This window comes from Rhinolophus sinicus, chromosome 17, assembly GCF_057876585.1.
Source record: "Rhinolophus sinicus isolate RSI-liver-muscle chromosome 17, RSI-T2T, whole genome shotgun sequence".
NCBI lineage: Eukaryota > Metazoa > Chordata > Mammalia > Chiroptera > Rhinolophidae > Rhinolophus > Rhinolophus sinicus.
The window spans coordinates 82008323-82023078 of NC_142517.1; the positions used below are offsets into that span (position 1 = coordinate 82008323).

A 14756-nucleotide genomic window follows, 5' to 3' on the forward strand; every position below is an offset into this window, starting at 1 on the left:
AACATATGTCTACAAAAAGCCTTTTACAAAAATGTTCATAGTTGGTTTATTCATAATAGCCTTAAAGTAGAAACAGCTCAGATGTCAACTGACAGGAGAGTGGATAAACAAACTGTGGTATATTAATATAATAAAATATTACAAAGCAGTAAAACGGGATAAACAAGTGATACATGAAACATCATGTGTGACTCCCAAAAACATTATGCTGAATGAAAAAAACCTAAGCACAAAATTATATGTACTCTTCCCCCCTTATATGAAATTGCAGAATAGGTAAAAATAATCTGGTAACAGAAATCAGGTTAGTAGTTCCTTTGGCATCAGGTGTGGGTATTGATTGGGAAGGGGCATGAGAGAACTTTTTGGGATGATGAAAATGTTCTGTTTCTTGATGGGGAGTGTAGTCACATGAGTGTATTCATTTGTCAAAATTACTGAACTATATATACTTAAGATCTGAGCATTTCACTGTATACCACTTATACTTCAATAAAACGTTCATATACACTTCATCTGAGAAATCCCTCCTTTGGGAATCTATCCCATAAAATAAATGCATCAGTACATAAAGATACACAGACAAAGCTTCTCTTGAAAAAAATCAAGGTTCCCATTATATTTGAAGCAGATTTTGTAAGAATGATTTCATTTCATTGGTCAACATTACAACAAATTTTTGAGGAGAAAGTGGAAAGATTAACACAAAGGGAATGCATATTAAAAAATGCATTCCCAACCCAGATAAAAGACCAATATATTTTTTTTAAGTGAAAAAGTCACATAAAAAGCACAGGCTGGGTAATTTTCCCCCCAACATATTTGAATAAGCTTGAGGTTTTCTAATAAAAATACCTAAGATATTGTGGTTAAACAGCAAGAACTGTTATAAAGACCCACACTATTTTTGTTCCATTTCTAACAAATCCACATTTCTTTTAAATCACCATGCTTTTCTAAAAGTTCTAGCACAAAGACCACTTAAAATCTTTTCTCAGACATGAGTAAGGCAAGAAATGCAGAGTTACACAATAGATACTGGAGCATTGTTTGTAGTGTGGAAAAAAAAAAAAGAAGAATATCCACTAATAGGTGAATACACCATGATACACTCATAGAATGGCATATTAGGCACCATTAAAAAGACTAATTACATATATACAATCTGACTTGAAAGGATTTCCACTATGTAGTGTTATTTGAGGTTAGGGAGGTGCAGAAGTATAGAATATAATCCTATTTTAGCAAATAACAATGACAGTCCTCATAGCCCCCACCCTATATATACCTTTGGTGCATGTGTGCCTGTGCACATGCATGGGTGTAATGTAGATAGTAGATATAGATACGTATATGGATATATAAAGGTATGACGCAAAAAATACCAAATTGTTAACAGTGGTATCTTGAAAGGGGGGTGGGGGTCTGGCAGTTGGGAGTTTAAAGGAGAAAAGATATTTTTTAAAAGAGTTCCCACAATACGTATATAAGAAATGCTATGATTATACATACATACACACATACATATATACATACATACACGCATGAAAAGATGATAACCAAAATCATTTTAATGAATGTGAAATATATGGATTTCTACTTTCTTCCTTATTCTTTTTTTCTGTCTGCATTTTTGGCTATTGACATATTATTTATGCAATCAGAAAAAAGGGCATTTTTATTTTGGGGAAAAATAAACATCACAGATCTGGAAAACACTGCAAAAAGATTTGCAATTTAAAAAATATATGGTGCGATAAGTAAAGATATTATGAGTTCTGCATAACAAACGTTTTCTAATTAAAATATTTTAAATAAAAGATAATTACACAGTGAAAGCACCACTTTTTGTTGACATCAAAGAACAAAGTACCATATGCAAACAGACCCCCAAGCACAGTCATCGTGGACTGACAGACACACACGTACCTGGATGACTGAGAAGAGTATCAAGTTCTTCTTTGGCCACAACCATTCTTAATCTATCACTACTGTCAATGACAAAAATAATGGCTTGTCCTTCTCTGTATAGTAATAGAAAGAACAAGAAAAATTAAAGATAAACTTACACAATTTTCTATGTTTACTATTCAATTGTATATCCTAATCTGTGTATTACCTCTTCAAGTCCTATGTCCATTTATCATTATAGGCTTTGGTGCTGTTTCTTATTAGTTCATGAGTGATTAATCCATTAGTGATATTTCATGTAAAATAATTTCTTTTCAATTAGATGATAATACCCGTAGGGTAAATGTAACAACTTGTTTCATAATTTACAAAAAATTGCAAGTTAAACCATAACCCTATTACACAGATATAATCATTATTAATGTTTTCATGTAAATCAATTTGAACGTTTTCTTTGTGTAGTCACATATGAATATCTACACCTGTACGAATGGAATCCTGTTTTATACCCTGCCTTTCTGATATATATGTACATTTCCTTGATATTTTTTTGCAGTATAGCTTGAAGTACTTTTATATGAAACATTAAAGCTCCACACTAGTGTTTCTCAAACATTTTTAACATAACCATAGAGAGACATACATTTTTCTATTAAGATAAAACAGACACATAAGTATATATTTGAAATAAATCCCCTGAAACAATACAAAACAATACAAACGCTTTTATTTTATTCCATTTGGTTTTTAAAGCTGATAGCCAGCCACTGAACTAGTTTAAGGATTCACTTATAGATCACAGGGGCACTTCAAAAATCACTGATTGCTTCTGCACACTTTCTTTTTAATGGTTATAAAGTATTCCACTGCATAGATGTGTCATCAAAGGCTGTGTCAAACTTCAATTGTTGGACTTATAGGTTATTTCCAATTTTCATTAGTATGTAAAACTTCAAGATAAACAACGTCCTAAATACATTTCTAAAAGGTCTTGAAACTTTATCATCTGTTCTTATGAATAAAATTTCTAGGGATACATATAAAATTTAAAATTTAGATAAACATTGCTAAATTGTCCTCTAGAAATGTTGTATCAATTTATACTACCACCAGCATTTTTCCTACCCACTCCTCAGCATAGCTCTTTTCTTTCTTTTCAATTTTTGCCATTCTAACAACATATTATTTTACTTTGTATTTCATTAATTGCTAGTGAAGTTCACTATTTTTTCATATATTTACTGGACATTTATACTTTTTTGTGAATCACTTAGTCTAGTCATAAATTAAGATTTTAGAGTTCAATGTCATTAGTAATCACATAAATATAAAAGTAAAACAACTTTTTAAATACCATTTTCTCCTATCATTTAAAAAAATGAATGCAGATTATCACAATCATAAATTCCTAGTGGATATAGAGACTGGTACAATTGGAAATAATCTATCAACAGCTTTAAAACGTTGTACAATCAATCACTTTGAGACAGTAATTTTATTTCTGGTATTTATTCTAAGGAAACATGAACTGTGACAAAGATTTATGCAGCAAGATGTTAATTGAAGGATTGTTTATAATCTTCAAAAACTGAGAAAAGCCTTCATATCCAAAAACAGAGAAATTAAGCAAATTTTGGCACAGGCATACGAAAAAATATTAGACAGCCACTGGAGTTAAATTCTTGGTATGTTTTTTTCTGATTTACCCTTATCATAGAATGCTAACTGAAAAAGTAGAATAAAAACTATATACTGTACATAATTTTAGAAGGCTCCTTTAGCAATTATGTTAAGTATATATTATATATTTCCAAAAAGAGGAAACATAGCAAAGTGATTAACAATGGTAAATTTATTAGGAGCGATATTTATGGGGAGCTTTTAAAATATTCTTTTCTGTATTTTTTAAACATTAAAAAAGTATACACTCCTTATATTTTATAACTTTTTTATGTTGTAAGAGTAATATGCAGAAATTATATAATAATTAACATTACATAATCATACAAATGACAAAGTAAACTTCCCTTATAATCTTATTATTTCCAAAACAAATGCTATTAATGGCTTGGCGCATATTTTACTAACAACTCTCTTCTCTCTATATAAAGTAAGCACATATTTTTATTAAGAGTGATATTTTTCTTTATATAATTGCAATGTGAAAAAAATGTCACTATAAATAATGCTCAACACATCTTTCTATGCATATCTCTGACTGACTAGTTTTAGTCACAGGATACATTTCGTAAAGCAAAAATGATAGCTGAAGGGCACAAACATTTTTCATTTTAACAGATATTGATAAATTATCCTGAAAAAGATTAACATTCCCACTAAAAGTGACTCCTTTTGCCTACAGCAGACTTAATTAATCTTTTTAATCTCTTTCAGTCTGATAGATTAAAATGAGCTTGTTTTTTAATAATCATAAAAGTATAGAGCTACAAGAAATAAATTTACTATTACTGTAGGCTCCTCACCATTCAACCTACAATTTATGTATAATATTTCTGAGTTCAGTAATTTCTTCCAAAAAGATTTTGAAGTAAAAGGAGTTAAAATCAGAAAGTTTCCTTTTTTTGAAGTACTCTTTTCTATGTATTTTTTTCCTGTAATTAAAATAAATGTTATTTTTATAAAAGTAGTGAAAGTAAATGTTAAGCCATATTTAGGCCAGGAGCAAAAACCTTATCATAAAAGCCATCTTGTCTGGATCCAGTCTTGCTTTATCTCCCAGGGGCCTGTGATCATCGGGCCTGGGTGGTCAGGTCCCCGGACAGCAATCTGGGGCCCGGGTGTGGAGCCGGAGGGCTTGGTCATGCCCTGAAGCCCTTTGCCAACGAAAACACCCTGAAGCATTAAAGGGGGAACAGTCTTGTTTACCCCCTCCTATAAAACTCCATACCCCTCTTTGCTTGGGGAGATTATGGTCTTTTCTAGCCTGACCTCCCGCAGCTCAAACACACCACATAAATTGTAATAGATCAATTTTGGTTGCCCATGACTCATTCCTCTGGCGGTGCCTCACAGTGAATATATATATATATATTTAATGAATTTTTACTAATTGGAGCAGGAATTAAAAAATCCTATACTGAAAACTCAGGTTTCCTTAAAAAACAAAACAACTCACATTTCCCTAGGAAGTTTAATGCGGGATATCAGAAACATGCCACTTTTCCTTTTCCAAACCGACCCTCAGATCCAAAGCCCTCTTTTCCTTCTCCTCAGAGGTCACCTATACATGTATGATTTAAATAGGCCTTCAATCTATTCAAGCAGTCATTGAAAAGAATATCTGAAATGAATCTCCTTGGTTCATATCTGAGGAATATAATGTTCATTCCCACATTAGCAGGAAAGAATTAATCAATCAAAATAAAAATCTGATCTGGCAGTCATCGCATACCATTTCAAGGTAAGAGTTCATAAGGACTCTTACCTTGGGGATACTGTTTTTAAGTTTCAGACTCCAAAACTGAGTTATACTGCCTTCAAACACATTTGGATCCTTAACTTGACAGCTGTTGATCCAACATACTTAGTGAGCACTTGATTTGCATATGCTGAAAAATGTCTTGTTTAGAACTGCTTGTAGGACAAATGGATCAGCTTTTGGACAGCACTGTTATTTTAACTAAATTTATTCAATTAATATTTACTTGGCCTTGAAGACATAATCTGAATGAGCAATAAACCCTGCCCTTGAGGAATTCCTAATCCCATTAGGGAGGCGGCTATGCTATATGACTTTAAGACAGAATTAAGTATGATTATAGGGATATGAAAGTACTGTGAGAACACGGGGGACAGAATAACTGGGCAAAACAGTGAATTTCAAAGAGGAGGTGACGTTTGAGCTAGTCCTTATATTAACTTGAAACTGCGGAGAAGTAGGGTAGAACAGGGTGTTAAAAACAGAACAGCACATGTAAAGGCTCAAGGTTATGAAGGATTTCATGCATTTGAGAAATAATGTAAAGTATGACTGCACTTTTTTTAAAGTTAGGAAATGTGCTTAAATTATATGAAAAATGAACACTACAACCCACCCCACGTAATCATTTGACTATCTAATCTATTTGTTATTAAAATATACCCACCCAGTTAACCAAAATTCACAAACATACTTACTTATAATAGTGTTCCCAGAGATTTCTGTATCTTCCTTGACCTGACATGTCAAACACTGTAAAAGACAAACTACAAAAAAAACACACACAAAAAAAACATGTGACTACATTCTAAGCTACTAACTTTAACATGTAACTTTCACTTAAAAATTTAAATTGCTTTCAATCTAAGAACCCATTCTTGAATATACAATATTCATCTTGGGCCAATTTTCAAGTACAAATGCTGTTAAATAAATTTCTTGAAATATGATTTTGCAATGAGCAACATATAAAAAAGATGGTTTGTTTTTGTTAGTGATCAGTTTGTCTAACCTCTAAATTCTGAAAAATAATCCAGAGGTAGTGATATAAACATATTTTGTACGAGCTTCTGAAACAACAAATTATTTTTTCTAAGCGTAGGAGGAATGACTAGGTAGATCTAATATTATCATTTTCACCCACAACTTCTTAGTCACATATGAAGTGAATTACCTGGATGATTTGAATTTCTCTATGCTGAATCCTATCGTTGGAACTATATCTTGAGATTGAGCCTTTAAGAGAAAAGACAAAGTATAGAAATTTGAAATTATCAAAGATGAATTTTTTTTCTCAGGTTAAAAAAGATTTTCCAATTTTAAAATCTGCCACTAAGGAGATGACAGGATTTGATAAAATTATAATTTTTGCAATGGGAATCACTGTAAATTCTTCACTCGATCTTCGCCAAAAGGCCGAGAAGTGATTATAAATTCTTTATAGAAGTTTAAGGTTTACTAATTATGAATTTGTATAACATGTTTGTATTAATTCACATTTTGTGGCTTGCTGCAAGTTATCAAGGATTTAAAGTGGTTTGAGAAGTCACTCCGAGTTCACGTATAGGACTTTCTAATCTTTCAACACATACTTATTGGGCTTATATGGGCCCTGGGAACTGTCCTCACGAGTAGATGGTGAATGTACATGGTCCCTGCTCTCATGGAGTTTATAATCTAGAGGAGGTAAACAGCAATAAACAGCTAGGTTACAAATGAACACAATTTTGGGCAGTGATGAGTGCAATGAAAGGTGACTGGGGGGTGGGAGGCAACTGGTATGAGGCATGGAAGAAGGGTGCTCAGGAAGAGCTTCGATGAGGAGGTGACATCTGACCCAGGAGCGAATATCAAGAAAAGCTATGACAAGATCTTGGCAAAGAACATTCTAGTCAAAGGAATTGGCCAGCGCAATGACCCTAGGACAGGAAGAAACTCACCCCTGAGAAGGCCTGTATGTCTAGACTATACTGCGAAAGGGAAAGAGCTGCATGTAATGAAGTAAGAGAGGTAGGGTCTTGAAGGACATGGAAGGGAATTCTTTGTGGAGAAGAGACTGCAAGTGGGCAAGAGCACAGCAGAAGACCTGCTGACAAATCCCATTGGCAAGTAAAATGCCTTATACAAAGTACTTAACAAGGTATCTCCTTACACTTCCACCATCAAATCTGTTCTTCCTTTTGAATAAAAATCATCCACTTTCTGATCCAGATGCCTAGGAGTTATTCTTGATTCCTCCCTGTTTAACATTCTCTATTTAACCATTCTCCAAGCTTTATTGGTTCTGTCTCACTAACTTAGATCAGGCCCTTATCAATTCTTGCTTTGAATTACTGTAACAGCCTCCTAATTACTCCTAATGACCGCAAATTGCTAATATGCTACCTTAGACAAGTTACTGAACTTCTCTAAGCCTCAGTTTTCTCAAATGTGAACTGTATTATTATCCTTAATTCATAAAGTTATCATGAGAATTAAATGAGTTAATGGTGCAAAATACTCCACACAGTGTCTGGTCCACAGTAACACTCTACGAATGTTTGCTATTATAATTATATTCTCACTGAGTTTATTCTTGTCCCCAAGTTTCTATACTCCCACAAGCATAACTTTAAAAAAAATTCCCCTTCAGTTCATCGTTTTGCTTTTATATGAAAACAGGAGGAGTAGAGGGAAAATTGTTGCCTCATATTACACTCATATTGCTAGTCTACTTCTGGAAATTTAAAATTCAAATAGAAAGACAGAAGCTGAAAAGTCACTGGAGCTTGGTCACCTTACCAGTAATGTGCTACTGAAAAGGAATTCTCAGAGCAGCCCTCGTTCTGCCTTTCTGAAGTTTGTTTATTCAGCTTTTCCTTCCATCTTATAAACTGCCTAGTATTCCTCCAAAAATATCTTTCTTTTTGTTTATGTTAGACAGAATTTATTTCCTGCTACTTGGATTTGTGCTTCACAACAAACTTTGGAATAAAGAGTTTCCTAATTTTTAGTCCCCAAATACCACCCTTTTGAATCTAAGGGTTTTTCATGTGCCAATCTTGTGATTAAATCATCAGCTATTATTATTAGGAAAAACATACCAACAATAAAAAAGTGAGGAAGTTAAAGATTTTAAAAAATTGCAGAAAACAGTAGCCTTGTCTTCACTGAATTGTAATTAAAACATTTGTCTAGCCTCCCCACAATGATCCAGATTCTTCCCAAACTCTTCATTTCCATAGAAGATCCCCTTTAACTTCCTATTTTACTTTATAGGGAAAAATTAATCATCATTCCCGATCAAAAATGAAAATAAAATAATCACTGATCAGTTCATTTGTCCAAAAATATATTAATAACCAAACAATATTCTAGGTATTTGGGATTCAGTGTTGAATAATATAAGATTTATGCTCTTACGGAATTTAAATTTATAATGAAGAAACATTTAATAAACAAGTTACCAACTGAATATGCAAGATAATTTCAGATTGTTTTAAATGCTAAGAATATAAAACTGGATGATGTGATAGAATGAGAGCATTATATGTTGGGGAATGGGGAAAAAAATGGGAATTTTAACAGAAATGTGTTTCTAGACTGCATCTCTAAGAAAATGACAGCTAAGACCAGATTCTTGAAAAGAGTGATCAGGTTAAAATGTCCCCGCTCTCTCTCTGCATCAGTTTAGAAACCACAAGCAATCTCAATATATAAATAATAAACATTGGGACAGCTTAATATTAAAAACCATTTCGGGTCCAGGAAGTATCTAGCTACCTAGAAACTGATATTATGCACAAAAAAATAAGAGACTACTTTACTATAAAATGAGATTTGCAATTGTTTTGTAAGACTTTTCTGATAGAGTATTGTAGATTTCTATAATTCACTTATTCATTAAAAATAATGTTTCTAATAGTGAATATAAGCTCACAAGAGCCTCTTCATGGGTTCAAAGATATGGAGGAAGCAAGTGCTCTATTTATACCTGAGTGACAGAGGTCTCGGGGTCTTTAAAAAGTCCCATTTCGAGTGGCTTCTTGGCAATTATCACCAAGTGTTTTAAAAGCAAAGCAACTGAATCTGCTCTGAGGATCTAGAGGTCAATTATTCAGAGGAGAAAGGATAGTTGCCTGAAGATTAAGGCTCAGGAAGTGGTGTCAAAAATTAGGTGATTCCCTTAGAATAGCCACGGAGCTAGTCTAGGCTAGTTCCATAATGCACCAGAGGTAACAGAGATACAGGGATGTGGGAAAGCAACAGAAGATTAATTAGAAAGCTTTAGTTATTGGCTGTGTACCCCAGTTTTTCTGGGGGCTCTCCCTAATGTGATGTGTTAGGCAGGGTCTGTAGTGGTCTTCCATTAGGTCTTTCTGAAATGGAGATAATTAGAATATTTTACGATGACAGACTGAGCACATGCTGCCTCCTTCCTCTTCTGCCCCAAATCTCTAGAAACGACAGAAGAAATTATGAAAAAAAATTCCATAAGAGCAAGTGTCTTCAAAAAGCCAATTCTGTTTTTGGAAGAAAGCTGTTCCCATCCATATAAAAGATTATTCCTATATTAATAACCATGTCTGGGGACAGAAGATCACTGTACTGTTGGGAATGACAGAGGAAGAGACTGCAATTTCTATTTTGTTCTTTGAATGTTATTTCTCCCAATTTGAGTATAGGGGGCACTGGAGGGTTGGCCCATTTGTGGGCTATTAACTCTGGCTCTGATTCAAATCATTTTGTAGTTATTTGAGATCCCTTTAAAAAAAAATTACCTTTGAGGCAGGCACATGTGGGTGTGGTTCTGCTTTTACCATACATGCACTATTCTCTAAATTCAATTCTGGACCCCATCCAATTGGATAAGATGCTATATCTTCCTCTTAAGGACAGATAAAGAAATTTATTGTAATCACCTAGGTCAGGAGTCAGACTGCAATATATGTTGGCTTTTTAACCTGTTCTTTTCCTTATTGGGGAAGAATCTCTTTTCCTGTTTCCACATAGAGAAAACTCCATTAAAATGACCCTCCTAGTTTCTCTATCTCCTCTCTCCCAACTGATTTCTCTCCATGGGGGGAAAATGACTTCTTTGACTGCTCAGTTTGTAAAATGAAACTGAATATCCTTGGTTCTGCCCCCCCCCCCCCCACCTTGGTTCTGCCTCTCTCTCTCTCTCTCTCTCTCTCTCGCTCTCTCTCTCTCTCTCATTTGAGAGCCACATGCTTATCACAAGCATGCATTCGCATCTGTTCTTAGCTATGCAGTAAACCTAGGAGAATTGCATCTGTCCCTGAGGAGGAAACCTTGACATTTGGGGAGGTTAATCTCAATTCAAGAGAGTGTTAGCAAGTCCTATGGCCAGACCTAAACCTTGCCCTCCAAAATCAATCTTTTCAACAAAGCATGACTTTACCATGCATATCGCAACTGACTGCCAACTCAGTTGGGGAGCCCCCCTAAAACACCTAAATTACCTTCCAAATTCATTTTCGCCTTATCCCAGCTGCCTCAACCTAACTCCCACCTGAAAATACACCAGCAGTTAGTTATTTTCACATGGTAAACTCATCTATGTAGAAGAAGGCAATAATGACTAGAAGAAAAGAAACAAGGGCATTTTTGTAATTCCAAAGCAATCTCCAACTAAACAGAAGTAAAACAGAAGCTGTTGCAAAAGAAATGGAGCAGTAAGGCTTCTTCTCATTCTGTCCAACCTGAAGCACTGCTTAGAGGCAATGAAGTCTACCTTTAATTACCATATTTAGGAGCAATATTTCCCATTGTCCATTCATTCAGTCATTAAGAGGACCAGCTTCCTATTTTTTACCCTGTCTGTGCAGTCTGTATTATCTTTTTACTCAACATTTTTCATTATTTGACTAATGGTTGTTACCTAAATAAATGTATTTACAATTGTAAATGCTGGTATCTACCTCATATGGTTTTCCCCTTCTTCCATACCTACAGGATATCTATTATTGCTGAAAGCAGTAATATGCCCTGCTTTACAAACAAATCCAGCCTCATTTATAGACAGGAGTAGCCAGTGGGACGTATCCTGTTTCCGGGCAATCAGCTCTAATGTGTCTTTTGGAGCAAAAATTAATATAAGACCCGGTATTATATTATGTTATATTATTATATTATACCAGTCTTATAGTAAAATAAGACCGCGTCTTATATTAATTTTTGCTCCAAAAGACTCATTAGAGCTGATTGTCCGGCTAGGTCTTAGTTTCGGGGAAACACGGTAAATAAAAGTCATTAGTCAGGGCTTCTGGGTAAGCTCTTTAAAGAGGCTTATTTAGCAAGAAGGCCTATTCTTTTTCCCTGTTCCTCTCCCCTCCGTGATTTAGAATCTAGACATATAGTTCAAACCAAAGTAACCATGTGGAGATCTTGAGGGTAAAAACCAGCCACAGAAAGAGATGGAAGATGCAGAGCAGAAAGATGGAAGATGCCTGGATCTCCTGTGACCATGTAGCTGCTACACAAGCCCTGGAATACCTCTTCTGGAATTATTCAGATGACAGAAAAAGAAGCCTCTATTTTATTTAGTTCACTGGTACGTGGGTTTTCTTTATATGCAGCAGAACCTAGCTTTAACTTGTGCTTCATAGGATGTAGAATATGCTAGCTTTAAATATTTTTCAGTTATTAAAATAATATGTTAATATACTTATTACTTAAATGACTTAAAGTCATCTTGCCTACTACTACTGATATGCATACTACACTCTTGGGACACTGTCTAATTATCCAGAGCCTATAAAAATGATTTACCTTTCCCTCTGTTTTGCACCTCTTCTAAAGAGAGCCCAAAAGAAGGCAATGCTACCTGAAAGTAAACTTGGCAAATCTGTGAAGATCTTTTGAGGAAAAAAGACATTTGGAAAATATTACAATTTAAATAATGAAGATTTACCTATATACCTGCATAAAACACTGCAAATTACGGCTGACTGATACTTATTACTTTAATGCTCTACAAACTTAACATATTTCATAACATGGTATATGAAGCTACAATAGCAAACAAATTAATTCTGCATACTAACTTCCTCTAGCAGAAAATACATAAAGCATCTAACAAAGATACTTACATTTGAAGGTTTAAGTTTGTTAATGATTGTTGTTTTGCCACTATTATCCAGCCCAAGGCACAAAACATTAACCTCCTTCTTCTTCAGGCCAAGCAAGCCTGAAAGTCTGTCTAGCAATCCCATAATGTGATTCAAATATTTATAAAGGAGCTGCAAGTCAGGAAAAAACAAAATTACACACAAGCACCTGAAGTATGGAAAATATGAGCATGTATATAAAAAAATTTAATATTATAAAGACACAATGATGTTATGAAAACCAAGTCAATGTAGCTTTACACTTAGTAAACAGAGTATAAGCCGATTACCAGAAAGGAGCCTTAACTGAAATGCAAAGTGGCAGCTTACGACCCCTGGCAACACAGAATAATGCCCTTGAAATAACTGTACATTTCTCATCGTAATATTGTAATACTTAAGAACAAAATGTGGTTAAACTCATGTGGAGTCTGCTGTTTGTGATACTTGAAAATATCTGCAGCCTTTACTGGAAATCTGGAACAATGGGCAGTGGGGTTTATGTAGAGCCTAAGGCTGAAGCTGAGATATTAAAAGGCAGACCAGGAAAACAGAGAAAAATTGAGATTTTGGCTATATCACTTAAGCAATTGGCTAAAACTTTTTCTGAAGCCAGCTCCATTGTTGTACTTTTCAGTAATAAATATTAAATTCACTGTTTTTGTTTGCTTGATTATATCCAATTTAGGTTGTGTTTCTATCAGCAGAAACACAGAATTCTGATACATTTATCTTAGTTTTCCCTTAGTCCTTACATATATCTTTAAGTCACTACAAATCCATTTGGGAAGGTTACGTATAAAATACACATACACAAACACAATTTTACTGAACCTTAATAAATATGTTTTCTTAAAAACTGTAATTCAGCTTAAATATCCTAAGTATTACTTTAAAAGAACTTTAGTATACTTGTAAAGAACAAGAAAGTAAATACTAATTTTAGATTTTAGTCTAGTTTTCTGAAATATTGTAAAAGTTTCTTTTGTTAACGCATCCCTGAAGTGTTCATTTCTTTATCAATTCTTTCTTTGGAAGAAAAAAATACTTCCAACTCAAACTTAAAAAACAAAACTCCATAATCACTCTAAAGAGAAGTATTTTGCAGTCATATAAAACTGCTGATGATATATTGCTTGCTATGTGTTAACTTTATGGCTCTTATCCTTCCAAGGTAATGTCAAAATTAGAAGTCAGGTCTCCTCCACATGAAACTTTACAAAGGTGTTCCCTTTGAGTCCATCACCTACCAAAATATTATTATGTGGTGGGAGAAAAAAGATACCCCTTTTGCTAGCCCTCAACTGCCAAACGGACTGCTACAGCAGCAACTACAATACACCTGTGTTCCAAACATTTCCTATTACTCTCTGGACCATCATTTTCAAAGTTCTCTAAATATTAATCTCATTTATTTGATTTATTCTCATTGCTATCTCAGGTTCCAGAAGACTGTCATCTTACAGCTCCTTCAGTATTTTTTATCCTACACCATCCCAGACAAGGCCATACCTTGAAGGATGTGAGGCTGCAGCAACTTACACGATAAGAGGCTTCCAAGACAACTGCATCTGGAAGGAGGCTGCATCATCAGTTTTGCTTATGACCCTTAGGAGATCATTAAGGATACAAGTCTCCAAACTGAATTTTAATGACGTTCAGAAAAGAAAAAAAACGTGCAGTGACCCATCCAAGCCTGGGGGCTATAACAAGAGTCACAGTCGTCTTACCCAAGGAATGGGTTTGATGTCAGATACTCCATTTGTCTCACTTGAATCAACTTTTCTCCTTGTGTTGGAGATTCAAATCTCACTCAATCCATTCCTTTGTATCCCAGCTTAAGGATAAGCATTTGTAGAATCTACTTTAAGCTAGCCTTCTGGTATCATAAAACAATTCACACAATTTTAATTCAAAGTAAATTTTACTCACTTTGTTACTGTACTAAAAATACTGATATAAAGGCTTACATATTCCATTTTCCATACAATTTTGAACAGATTTTTAAAAATGTGACCACTTTTCACATTATTCCCCTCTGGACATCTACTATAAAATATCGATTGTCAAAAGTTTGATACGTGAATATTCATTTTGCAAAGAAATTTGGATTGTGACTTTCCATCCCTTTTTCATAGATTATCAAACACCTAATGCTGTTATTGAAATATTTTGGGGCATACAATTTAAAGAAGTCAGTTTTTCTAAAAGATGTAATTACATTTATTGAAGTTGCTTTACAAACAACTCATATAGCCTTACGTATGCTTCTATTCCTTAGTAACTACACACTTCTG

General features: G+C 34.2%; 1 protein-coding gene across 4 annotated transcripts in view; it reads right to left on the reverse strand.

Moving 5' to 3' along the window:
• The window catches only part of ARL6 (ARF like GTPase 6), a 43280-nt gene that overhangs the window by 26423 nt on the left and 2101 nt on the right, over nucleotides 1–14756 (reverse strand). For 2 of the 4 annotated variants that reach the window (XM_074333146.2, XM_074333140.2), the window contains 4 exons: nucleotides 12442–12591; nucleotides 6525–6586; nucleotides 6049–6117; nucleotides 1930–2024 (listed from right to left, as the gene is read on the reverse strand). In XM_074333146.2, the coding sequence (XP_074189247.1) occupies nucleotides 1930–2024; nucleotides 6049–6117; nucleotides 6525–6586; nucleotides 12442–12564 (349 nt within the window). In that variant the 5' untranslated portion in view covers nucleotides 12565–12591. Of the gene's footprint in view, nucleotides 1–1929; nucleotides 2025–6048; nucleotides 6118–6524; nucleotides 6587–12441; nucleotides 12592–13971; nucleotides 14339–14756 lie in introns of all 4 variants that reach the window. The other 2 variants (XM_019757218.3, XM_088794041.1) reach the window with 2 other exon arrangements.